The sequence below is a fragment of the Aplysia californica genome, unplaced genomic scaffold (assembly GCF_000002075.1).
Source record: "Aplysia californica isolate F4 #8 unplaced genomic scaffold, AplCal3.0 scaffold00092, whole genome shotgun sequence".
In the NCBI taxonomy this organism is placed as follows: domain Eukaryota; kingdom Metazoa; phylum Mollusca; class Gastropoda; order Aplysiida; family Aplysiidae; genus Aplysia; species Aplysia californica.
This window is the reverse complement of record NW_004797362.1, coordinates 518,214-531,075: the sequence shown is the minus strand read 5'-3', so window position 1 is coordinate 531,075 and position 12,862 is coordinate 518,214. Positions and strand designations below refer to the sequence as shown.

At 41.5% G+C, this 12,862-nt stretch overlaps 1 protein-coding gene across 1 annotated transcript in view; it reads right to left on the bottom strand.

Moving 5' to 3' along the window:
- Positions 1-227: 227 nt before the first annotated feature.
- Positions 228-12,862, bottom strand: part of LOC101860967 (galactoside 2-alpha-L-fucosyltransferase 3) — a 17,443-nt gene continuing 4,808 nt past the window's right edge. Inside the window, exon 3 of the mRNA XM_005094950.3 lies at positions 228-1,822. Within this exon, the coding sequence (XP_005095007.1) occupies positions 1,189-1,822 (634 nt within the window). The 3' untranslated portion in view covers positions 228-1,188. The remainder of the gene's footprint in view (positions 1,823-12,862) is intronic.

Sequence of the window (12,862 nt, the reverse complement as noted above, 5' to 3'; positions counted from 1 at the left end):
GTGATCAATCAAAATATACCACCGTTGCGTTTTTATCGTGGTGTTTTGGGGTGGGGAGTATTGGGGAATTGGATAGGGAATTGCAATTAAAAGGGGTAGTTTATAAAAAGGGGGTTGGGGGGGAACCAGAGGAAGGTTGGGTATTATTGAAAGTTTTATAATATTCTATTGACAATCGAACGTGTCCAATACGACCACCCATTGTCGGGGAGGAAAACATAGTTTATGCAGAGTTTGTTGCGCTTTTATTAAAAAACAACAACAACAACAAAACTTGTAAACTATATAGCTATAAATGTACTCTACACAGATTTATCAACTATTATTTAATTATTATCTCGAGTTTCCTTTCAAATGGTTCAAGTAGATGACATAGAGATCACCAGATGTTATTGAGGTAAACTTTCTGGAAGTTTACAGAACTTTTGCTTTCCATTAGTGTAGTACATATATAATATGTACCAGAGACTAAATTTTCCTACTAGCTGTATGACAAATTCATCTGTTTTACGTGAAAGGCCTATGCCTCTAAGAATTTCAGTGTTATTCTTTTTCCTCCCAGCCAAAGGCCACCTTCATTAGACATCACCTGGACAAACAGACACTTCCCATTTCTACTTTAACTATCCATGCTCCGGTGTTAAAACCATGTTCTGGTGTGAATTTGAACCATTTGCCTCCCTTTCCTATCTTTTTGCCCGTTTTTCAATGGAAACTTCCTGAAACACCGTCTTATAATTACACAGAACGCATATATCCATCAGCATTACCATACATCTCTTTGGTGTATGTTGTTGTCTGTTCTTTTTGAAACAGGAAACAAGGTAGAAGAGGCTACATCGTTCTTAGTGATCTATTTTTAAAATGTTATTTGGGTAATCGTTCACTATTACGATTAAATTTACTAATATCAAAAACATATCGTGGAAAAGCATAAATATATTATCAAGTACATATACATGCAATTAAAAAGCCAAGCACATTCTTACAATAATCACCAAGAAACGTTCAAAGCTAACATTTTTCTGTCCATTCATTTGCTTTCTTTACAGCAGGGAATAAGCAAAAGGAGTAAAAAATAAATTAATGAGGTAGACAGACCTATGTGTGGACAAGTCAGTCCCCAATCCCACACCTAAGACAGAGTGTACACGTAAGTCCCCAATCCCAGACCTGGACACATACAAATCAGTCTCCGATTCCTATCCAATGTGGTGGGTAATAATCCTCAGCCTTAAAATCGTTCATGAGGAATGTGCCGTTCCTGGGATACCCTGAGAAATAGATGACCTTTCCTCCGGTCAGCCAGCCGGCCCACCAGCTGAAGGTACCAGCTGAGATAACGGCGTGGCTAGTTCGCGCCAGGAACGCCAAATGAAGCTGGGCCGAAGCCGGGCTCAAAACATGCACGTCAGGTCTCTTGATATTGGCCGCGCACCATTTGAGATCGTCACTGGACACTACAAACAACAGCGAAGACGTCTTTGGTCCTATTTCTTTGATCATTCTGTCAAACGCTTTGTAGTAGTAAGAAGGAGCTGGGCTATTATAGCCCAATTTTCGACTCGTCAAAAAATCTCCTCTCCTCGCATGCACGCCAACCAAAGTTCTGTTAGGAAATTTCCGTCGAATTTCTTCCTCCAGATTTTTGGCGTCTGCTGAAATACGTTCTTTGAATGTGAATTCTTTCTTCAATTCATTTTGTGCAGATGCGAAATATTTCCAGGACTGACGAAAGCCAGACATTGTGATGTTCTTCGTGGGTAGCTTAGTAAGCCTGATTTCAAAGATGCCAAAGTGTACCCCGGAAACTACCTGCCAGCTGAAAGAAAAACAAAATCAAACTATTAGTTGAACCATTTGGACAGGTTCAAGTTCAAGAGAATAATGATGCACAATATTGTTTTTAGTTTTAGAAACAGTTTTACAGCACATGCAACATAATAAGGACAAATAAGTGCCGAAGACTACAGGCGTTACAAACGAGTAACACACACACAAAGAAGGAGAGATAAGGACGATAATAATTTTATATGTTTCATAGAAAAGGAGGAGCAAACTACACCAGAGTACCCACCAACCAACCAATATAAAATATTGTAGGGGTTTAGTGTCGGGTATTGCAAGTATGATACATGTAATAATTGCATTAATAGAGCGCATATTCACACTCTACGTCACGCGCTGTGCACTTTACATCTATTTTTGTCACGACGAGGTGGAATCAGGCTCTCGTCAATTTTTGGGCATATGGAGTTTTATTAATAATATCATTTTAAAACTTGTTAATTTGTATCGCATTTGGCGAAGAAAATACCAATTTATATTGAATAAAAGTCAAGGTTTTTGCGATTGAAGGAGGCTGGGGTTGCTTAGTTTCAGAAGTCAAATTAGCGAGAAAATGGCCGCCACAGTTCGGTGACTTCCAAATCGTGAGAATTCTTGGAAAGTGAGCATTTACATATTTTTGTACCTTTAATCAACGTTTTTCAGTAAAATCTAGACAGTAATGTGTTTTTGAATGGGCATAAAAGGTGTTGAACCAACATAAACCCAAAAATTCGATAAAAACTGCTAGACCGGTGGAAAATTACCGGCTTCTTCGATTTCATTATTTTGACGAGCGCCTCGTTCCACCACGCTGTTTCACATTTTACTTCAGTAGATCCTTAAACACCTAGAAACATTCTTAACTTCCCGTAAAGCATATGTAGCAGCCTGCAAATTGCAAGCGCAAAAACACTAACAAACTGACACGATCGGCTACACTTCCCCACATGGATTTTAAGTGAAGAACATACGTGTAGAATCCTTTCTCAATGACACAACGACGGGCCGCTGACGAACAATAACACTTTAACTCCAATTCAAATAAAGCAAAGACTTACGTGTTGCAACGAAGTCTTCGTTCCAGTCGAACTCACAAGAATACATAGATTATTGGACCTGAACAATACAGACCCAGGTCCTGAAGAAATACACAACCAGATCATCCTGCTCCTTTGCACAAAAAGAATCACCTCAAAAATGGTTTCAAGTTTACCCCAGCCATGGCGGTTGCAGCGCTCTTTTGCCTTTTCGAGAGACGTGCGCTGTAACTGGATTTGGGAAAAGATAGTCACCCAGACCCAGGTTTGTTTCCTCGGAATAATATTAATTTTTGACCATGACGACGTTTATTCCTCACATCAAACACCTTCGCATCTGCGGTGTAGCGGTTAGGCGCTTTGCTGTCGCTCGCAGGAGACCCGGGTTAAGATTTTCAAGTGGGGAGAAAAATGTTATTAAGTATCTCGGTCTTTCTTCCCAGATGTTGTATCTTTCTATGTTGGGGAGAGTCTTAGTCACACTACTGTACATTCATCCATACATTGTTCTGGAGTTTACTACTGTACATTTATCTATACATTGTTCTGGAGTTTGTTACAACACACACACACACACACACACACACCCCCACACACACACACAAACACACACACACACACACACACACACACACACACACACACACACACACACACACACACACACACACACACACACCCCCACCTCCCCACACACACACACAAACACCCACACACACACACACACACACACACACACACAAACACACACACACACACACACACACACACACACACACACATATTGTTGTCGCCTCTTGTCATTGTTTTTGCATTTGTGATTTATGCCCCCGCGAAGGTTTCTTTTTTAATGGAAGTGTTTTTGCGCCCCTATCAGGGCCAATCGGAGCTGAAAGGAATGCAAAATTATATTTTTCGTCCAGTGTCTTATTTTTCAGATGCCTAGTTAATGATCCTTGGCTTCAATTTTTTTTCTGCAGAGGGCCACAGCCATCGACATGGCATGTGTGCAACGCCCCCCCCCCCCTCACACCCCTTCATACCCATCCCCACTGAAGTGTCTTTAGGCCATTCCCAAAGGGGAGACATTTCTCGTTCTAGTGCACAAAAAAATTGTAAGTGGGCTGATCTAACAATGTCATGCTCTTAACTGTACCTGAACTACAACAGGGAACTGCTGCCTTTTCTTTCCTAATCTTTACTATCATCATTTTTCTCTATCTTTTGTATGTCTGTCACACTCTTGTGGCCTGCTATTTCCGGGATGCTTTGATAGTCGAAGCAGACCTTGTGCTGCTGAAGCTAGAGAGGTGAGCAGAGTAAGTCTGATTCCCTGTAAGGACATCTCTGTTTACATCCACCCCTTGGCGTGCGCCGTAAACCCTCTACTAAAACAAACAAACAAACCCCCATTGCCAGTTTTTCTCTTTTTTTGGACTTAACTTTCAGAATCACGAAGCCTCTGACGTCACAGAAACTTGCCGAGAGCCAACATATACAAGGCGCGCTCATATGACCTTATGCACTAGTGAGCGCCGTAAAACTCTTACTAGAACAAACAAAAGTATGCTAGAGAAAGTGTGTGTAGTAGTAGCAGTTAGGCACTTCGATTCTAGTGAAAGAGGATGATCTTTTTATAAAGTGAGTATCTCGCTTGATAAGATGAAGTCAGTTTTAATAGCTTTACCTAAAACACCAGGAGCCACTGACTGTGAGATGCATAGAAGAATACGTGTAATGAGTCATTTTACCAAAATCTTGCTGCGAGAAGGCGGACGCTTTGCAATTCGCCCCCCCCCCCCATGACGTCACAGCCCTTTGTGCGTGCGGAAAGTTTGATCCTTAAGGCAAGCACTAATACATTTTTTGGGTGTTTTTGGCTTGAAAAATCGATTTCCGGATGTTGGGCTAGAAATAGTGTTAGACCATTAAACTACATGTTCCACGTGTTTCCAAAGCTTAGAAAACACAATAAATATACACATTTTCTGTTTTGTAACCTAAGGGAGATCTGTTAGGATCACAAAAAGAGCTACCTCGTTAGTTTTGGGTTATAAAACATTGCAGCAACCAATATGTTACTTTGAATAGAAGGTTGGCATGCTGTATACCACTGAAAACGGCATTTAGTGATCAATCTGATAAAATAACTCCAAGCACTAGTGCTGGGCGGCGAGGTTCCCTATTCTTGCAAGCTAGGAATCGTAGGAATCGACTCCGAACCCAATTACTAACTTTCTAATGATGTGATTTTTTTTTCGATGGTTACCCGGTTGGCTCCGGACATCTTCAGGATTTAGGATGGCCTTGATTTTGGAACACTACAAAGCATCAACTTTCATTTTTCAAAAAATAAATTCAAAAAAAAAAAGAGAAGATTTTTAATAATTAAGGTAACTGGTGACCGTTGGTTTACGTAAAAAGGAGTCGACACTTTTCTTCCGTAGAATTAATCGTGGGAACCGGTTCTGGTTTCGATTCTTCGCCCAGCTCTACCCAGCACCGTACGCATTCATTCAATAACACTGCAAATCGTTGAGATAGGTCACCAGATCCAGCCAAATAGATTCGTTTATTTCCGTAAGAGCAGATGACGCAGTCATTTCGATGCTTTTCTCCCGTTGGCACTTTCAGCATGGGTCTCTTAAGATTTTCCCAAATTGCCAAGTTATTTTCCAATATATTTATGATATTTTGCAAGGACGTGTAGAAATGTTGTCTAAATGACATAATGAAGGGGGCATATTGTCTTTGAATTTGACAAAATTCTTGGTTGTGTTAGCAGAGTGTTTTAAAACTAATGTATATGTGTGTTTTTTTCAAACTACACATAAAATAGTCTTAAATATCATATTTTCTTTTCATTATGACACATCCCAGTTTGTTTAGTAAGTACGCTGCAAATCTGAGGGCTGAATCTTGAATAGTTTTTTTTTTAGAAATGAGAAAGGCTGAAATCATAAAAAATTCAAGATGGCCGCCATGGTGACCACATTTTCTGCGAAAATTAAAAAAAACCTTCGAACATGTTCTTTATATGACACTTCAATGTCAATGTAGTCAGATTTCAAGATACTGTTGTCATGAACAGCAAAAATAGTAAAATATATTAGTGCTTGCCTTTACTCGCCCCCCACTCCCCTTTTGTAATCGAATAGTTTTTAAAATGATATAAGTAGGGTATCGAAATTGGTGAATATATAGGTCTATATTTAATGCTTCATAGAATATTAAAAAAAGATTTCAATACAGTTAGATATGATAAGCTATTTATAATATTGGAAGAGCTCGACATAGATGGAACAGATATATGAATTATCAACAGTTTGTGCTTGGACCAAAACGCTGCTGGTAAGAATTAAAGGAGAAACAACAAATATGAGCAGATTGGAAGAGGAGTGAGGCAGGGATGTGTTTCGTCACATGAGGAGTATGACGTCAATGTAGTTTAATTTTCAGCTTTTCATTAGTTTCGTTTAAATCTAATCTTGGGAAAGTCAGTCTTCTAAGACGCCATGGTAAACAAATGAGGCTTCCGTTCACAAAGAGTGCGTGCAATGTTTCCACAATGACTCAACGATAAATTCTTTTGAGTCTGTTCATCGAACGGGAAACCCAGCTATAATATAGAGGAACAGAGAATCTCTATACATTTATTATATGATTATTATAAACTCGCACACAAAAGTCAAGGAACAAAATTCAAAGAAAGATAACTGAAGAACACTTTAACCGAATTTATTCATTTTTTCAAAAACGATGCTTTCAACTCTCTAGATTAAGTGTATACAATTTCAAATTTCAACAAAAACGAGAAGTTAATGTAAAATGAGTTTAAGTCACACTGGTCGGATTTCAAAAGTCTGAAAAGCCATAGTTCTTCATGAACATTGTCAATAGTGGGTGTAGCCATTCCGTTTGACCAAACACTCGTGCAGCGTCGATGCATGGACAGGACATGCCTTCGGAGAGCTTGTTGTGGTAGGTTTTGTCACTCCTGGACGAGGCAGCCAAAGAGTTGTTGAAGGTTTTGTGCAGGAGGGTGGTTGTCCCTTATCCACCGGTCAATGTGATACCAAATGTTCTCTCTTGGGTTCAAATCCGGACTACAAGCTGGTCAGTCCTTGCGGGTGACAACTTGCAGCTTCAGGAAGTCCCCCCACGATGCGTGTGCGATGTGGCGTGGCGTTGTCGACCTACAGTACAGCCTGGGGTCCAACCTGCTGCAGAAGAGGAGCAGAAAGGAGACGCAGGATTTCCTCCCTGTACCTTGCCGCGGTCAAATTGCCCTGTATAATATGGTACAGGGGGTCTAGGGGTGAGTCGAGAAGCCTCCCCACACCAAAACGGACCCTCCACCGTAGGGCGCCACCTGCTGGATGCTCTCAGGGTGGAACAGCTCTCATCGGCGCCTCCAGACGTTGGCTCGCCTGACTGGGTGCAGCAGGTTGAATTTGGATTCGTCCAAGAAGACCACTTGGTCCCATTGACGTCGTGTCCACTGTGAATGGCGAGCAGACCACGCCCGGCCAGCTGCTTTGCGGGGCGCGTGCGCCTTGGGCGCCTGGCAGGAACACGAGAAGCGAACCTGGCTCTGCGGATACGGTTCCTCAGTATCTCCTATCTCTCGTGGACATTGGCTGTCACCCGCAGTTGGTCCCTGATGCCGTTTGAAGTGGTGGTTCGTGAAGTCACGGCCTGATTGACGATGAACCGGTCAATGCTGTCGTTGGTCAAACAGGCGGCCCTGGTCGAGGCCTGTCCGGGACCCTTCCGGTAGCTTGCCATTGTTCTTGCAGCCTGTATATGACTGATGGGGACACCCCAAGTCGATGTGAAACGACTAGGAACGTGGAGCCATCCTGGAGCCAGGTTAGGGCTCGTCTTCTGCCAGCGTCAGGCAGTGAGCGTCGTTGGACCATTGTGTTGTAATGGAAACATGGCAGAAAGACGCTGGCTTATAAAGGATTGTAAGTAAGCAATATTCACAGCTAATACATCTGTTTAGCACGTGCCAAGCTTAATTTCAGCCACCAGTCTCTATGTCAAAGTTGCTGAAGTAGTGAAATCTAGCCCATTTTTCATGCTTTTCGGCTGTGTTTCAGAATGCCCTGCACCGTTGCTGTGAAGTTGGTGCGGGCAAATTTGCTGTACAGGCACACTGTGTCTAGTCGTCAGTGCGTGTGCCAAGTTTGGTTGACTGGTCTTAACGGGTTTTTGAGATATTGAAGTTTAAATTTGACAGGTGAAAACACAAGTTGTTCCTTGACTTTTTAGGGCGAGTTTATTTTGCAACTTGGAAACACATGTGTCACCTTTCCCATAAAACTACGACAGCTGCAGAGTTGAAAGTTGGCAAGTACTTGCAAAAAGACAGATAGGTCTCCGCGACGGAGCCAGATTTTTATTTATTCATTTCCTGACTAAAGAAAAAATATATTTGACAAAACGATGCCGTCCTTCCTTGGCGTTTTTTATTATTCCACCGAGAAACGAAACAAATCTGCGTAGCTGTCCTTCAGAACAGAAGTGCCTGAAGTGATATTTCGGGAGGCGCATTTTGTTTAGAGAGTATCGATCTAGACCTTCTGATTCTTTTTAGATCTCTCAAGATTTATTGCTCCTTTCCAATAATGTGTAAAAATATAGTAGGCCAATGACTTTCAGTTGATTTTAATGCACCGATCATTCCTTTCATCGAAAGGGGGCCCAGCAAGTATATTGTATGTGTAAAAGTTCGTCATTTTGGTCGCCTAAAACTTCCGAACCACTTAACTTTCGAATTTTACCAAATTAATGGTGGTTCAGCATCATTTAAAGGGTGCAGAGTTTTATTGAAGAGCCTGGGGTCATTGTAGTTTAATTTTCAGTGTTTCATTAGTTTTGCTTACATCTAATCTTGGGTAAGTCCGTCTTCTAAGACGCCTTGGTAAACAAGTGAGGTTTCCGTTCACTAGCCGTGCGCTGTCTCCAACACCGCACTACCAGATAAAACGAAGAATGTAACAAACTAAGACATGAAGATCAACATCAACAGGACCAATGAAAGTAAGCGGAAAGCCAGGACCACTCAGGATACATATCAACAACAACAGTCTCAGACAGATCCGAGAATTTAAATACTTCGGAAGTATATTCACAGATGACGGGCGACTGAACAGAGAAATTGAAACCCGAGTGCAAAAAGCCAATAATGTTAGTTGCCAGCTTACTCCTCTACTGAAACAACATCCTAACATCCCCATGACAACAAAACTCAAAATGATCAACACCATCTTCATCCCAACACTTACCTATCAATGCCAAACATGGACCACGAACAAGACATTAAAGCAAAGAATTACAACATGTGAAATGCGATGTCTTAGTAAAGCAGTAAACAAGACCAGGCGAGACAAAATTAGAAACTCAGTAATCAGAGAAATGGTGGGCACAAACGATGTCATGCATCACATCCAAACACCAAAGAATCAAATGGTTCGGACATCTCATGCGATTACCAACGCCCCATCCAGCACAACATGCCTACTAAGCATGGGCGAAGTCAAGTCGAGGTTCGGAATTCGACGAATTCGTGGAGTCTGAGTCGGAGCTCGAACATTGGGCAGGAGGAGGAGTCCGAACACGAATTCCCGAACTAGGGCAGCCAAGGGAAAAATGGATCACGAGGAGCGAAAACATATTTAATTTGTTTAAAACTGTGAATAATTTTACGCAAAACTGCACCCAAGAAACATTTTTGGACGCCTAAAATTTAGATTTACCAATAAATGAATGAAAATGCATAAGTATCATAAAACACGATGTCTGATTTCTATTTTCCCCTCGCTGTGTTCAGAAGGAAGCGGCGAGTTCGAATTGGACCGTCCCACGATTCCATCGACTCAATGAAAGTCACATGAGCCTTTAGAACGCGCTGATTCGCTAGCAGTTACAAATCCCTTCTGCTGGTAGTTATGCCCTAAGAGGCCAAGGTCAACTTAACGCACTACGGTGACGGACGAGCATTGCGTCTCTGATTGCACCAATCACAATTGCAAGCCATCTTCACGTCAAATTCAAATCCCGTGATTATCCCAGCCTCCTTCTTTCTTTGGCTTTCACTGCGATCATACACATTTCATTACTTTTCTTTTCTTCATTGTACTACATGTATTTTCTTACGACCTGTCTGGAACTTACATTTACATTGTCACATTTCTTGTCTCTTTTGCATTACTCCATGTTTGTTTTCAACCTTGTATATTTCATCTTGTCATAATAAATGTTGATTATGATATAGATCTAGAACCTTGTATATTTCATCTTGTCATAATAAATGTTGATTATGATATAGATCTAGATCTAGATCGATTGACTTTAGAGTTCGAGAGTGCTGGATTTTATGCTTTGATTTTTATTATGACCTGTTTGCATCCATTATCCTCGCACATGAAAGCGGCTGTACTGTCAACGAGGGGCAAATAACTTTCAAAACAAACTGGTGCCCTCCCCTGATGTCAATGAAAACATTGCCTGCCTCAATCCCGACCTCTGTGACCTCTTCCCTGCTCCTTCCCCCTCCCCCTCCCCGCCCCTTCTGTCTACACCGATCCGTTGCGTCGGGATTCTCTACAGCGTGTTCGACTCGACGGATGTAGGGAGAACGACTTGACTTGACACGAATCCTACCGAATTGACCTTGCCTCTCCTCAAATTTGATTGGCTGCTATCTTGACCTGAATTCGAATTCGGAGTCGAAGTCGACGAATTCGCGCCCAAAAATGTTCGGAGTCGAAAGTTCGGAAGTTCTCGGAGTCGGCCCACCCTTAATGCCTACATAAAATATTTGATGGCAACAAGGGTAGAGGGCGACCAAGAAAGACCTGGATAGATGGAGTCGGGAAACACTAACAACTCACGGCATCCCCCTGGCCCAAGCTCTCCGGCCGGTGGCAGAGAGACGCCTCTTTCTTCCCGCGACACCCAAAAGAGTATAAGCGGAGGATAAAGGTAAAAGTAAAAGTAAAGCCGTGCGCACTGGTTCCACATCTTTGAAATTCTGGAGTGCACAGCCACGAAAGCGGAATAGAGAATACATCTATAGATCTATTACATATTTGGCTCCTTCGAAACACATGTTTCACTTTCACATGTTTCACTTTCACCATACAACTACGACAGCTACAGAGTTGAAAGTTGGCAAGTACCTGCAAAAAGACAGATAGGTTGCCATGACGGAGCCCGATTTTTGATTCTTTCATTTCCTGAATTTAGAAAAAATATTTTTGACTAAAAGTTCGCGTCCTTCTTTGGCCTTTGTGATTATTCCACAAAGAAACGAAACAAATCTGCGTAGCTGTCCATCACAACGGAAGTGCCGGAAGTGTTATTACGCGAGGCGCATTTTGTTTTGAGAGTATAGATCTAGAACTTCTAATGTTTTGCATCTCCCAAGATTTACGGCCCAGATTCCAAGTGTCACGTGTCCAGTTTTCATGAAATCTGAGATAAGACCACTCATGCATTCACATTTCCACGTATTGTGTCTCCAATAAGTTTCAAGACTCTGCGCACAGTGTTTGTTGAGATATCAATATCCCAGTTGTCGTATGTCCAAAGCGGATTTAAAAAGAAGAGAGTACAACTGTCGGAAGTCCAGAAGCATTAATTTCGATACATTTTGTTTTGTCGTATCTCCATTTGAGCAAATGGAATGAGAGAGTGCAGTCACGTGATTTTATGGGCACAGCAAAATAGCGTCGTTTAGAAGAGGACTGTTCAACGACCAAGAGGCCGTAAAAGTGTATGTTCATTTAATTTGAATAAGTAATTTGATGAGTGTGTCTGTATGTCCCAAATTCTTTAAATTTTATCTATGTCATAGTTTAGAAATAATCTGGTATGCACTCTTAATTATTTTGTTTTTGTAGTGCCATGCGTAGAAAGTGTTGGTGTCACTTCTTGTGGTTCTGTGCCTGAGATTTGGGGGGGAGGGGGGGGGAGGGGTCCCAAAGCTTCTTTCTACTTCTGTTTTGTTTTGTTCTGCTACAGATTGCTTTTATTTTTACCCTCTCTGCGAGTTGAGTAAGAATCTCCCCTGGCCTAGGAAACCAAACACTACCGGTTGTGCATGTAAAATCAAAACATAGCTGGAGTTATGTGTTTTTACAAAAATTGTTTCTGTACCACTCAAATTATTGTTGCCTTAAGTCTTATGAACATGGGTGTTTGGTTGTCACAATTTGCATAGTCGTGCATCTGAGTGTCTGCTTTTCATTGTAACACTTTCGGCTCATTTTAACAAAATGCACATTACTTGATAATAGAAGTAATGTGTGTGTGTGTGTGTGTGTGTGTGTGTGTGTGTGTGTGTGTGTGTGTGTGTGTGTGTGTGTGTGTGTGTGTGTGTGTGTGTGTGAATGTGTGTGCGCGCATGAGTGTGTATCTTTTATATATATATATATATATATATATATATATATATATATATATATATATATATATATAAGACTAGCTGGGCCACCTTTGGATGAAAGGGATGATCGATACATTAACATGAACTGAAAGTCTTTGGCCTACTACCTCGACCTTTGAGAGCGCGAGGGGTTCCAACTGCAGAACGTCGTTTTCTTTTCTGCATGAGCAGGCACTATCTAGATCTAGATTCTAATCAAAGACCTGTTGACGTTGTTCCCAGTAGAAAGAAAAAGAATTTGACAAAGGAGTCCAGAAAATGCGATGATGGGCATCAAACGAACGAATCAGAGTCGAATTTAGAACCAAGTTAAAAAAGAAAACCTGAGGCTAGATCTTTATGGGTCGCACACTTAAAATAGTGCTCAGTATTGCGCGACAATGCGGGATAGTATCGAACGGAAGTACGACTTGAAATAAATAAACCTGGCGGATTTTCCAAAATTACAGAGACAGAAGCGTCGGCCTACAAAAACGATCGGCGAAATAAAGACATTTAGCTTTTTGCAGCAAAACTTACTCTAAACTGAAAAAACGAA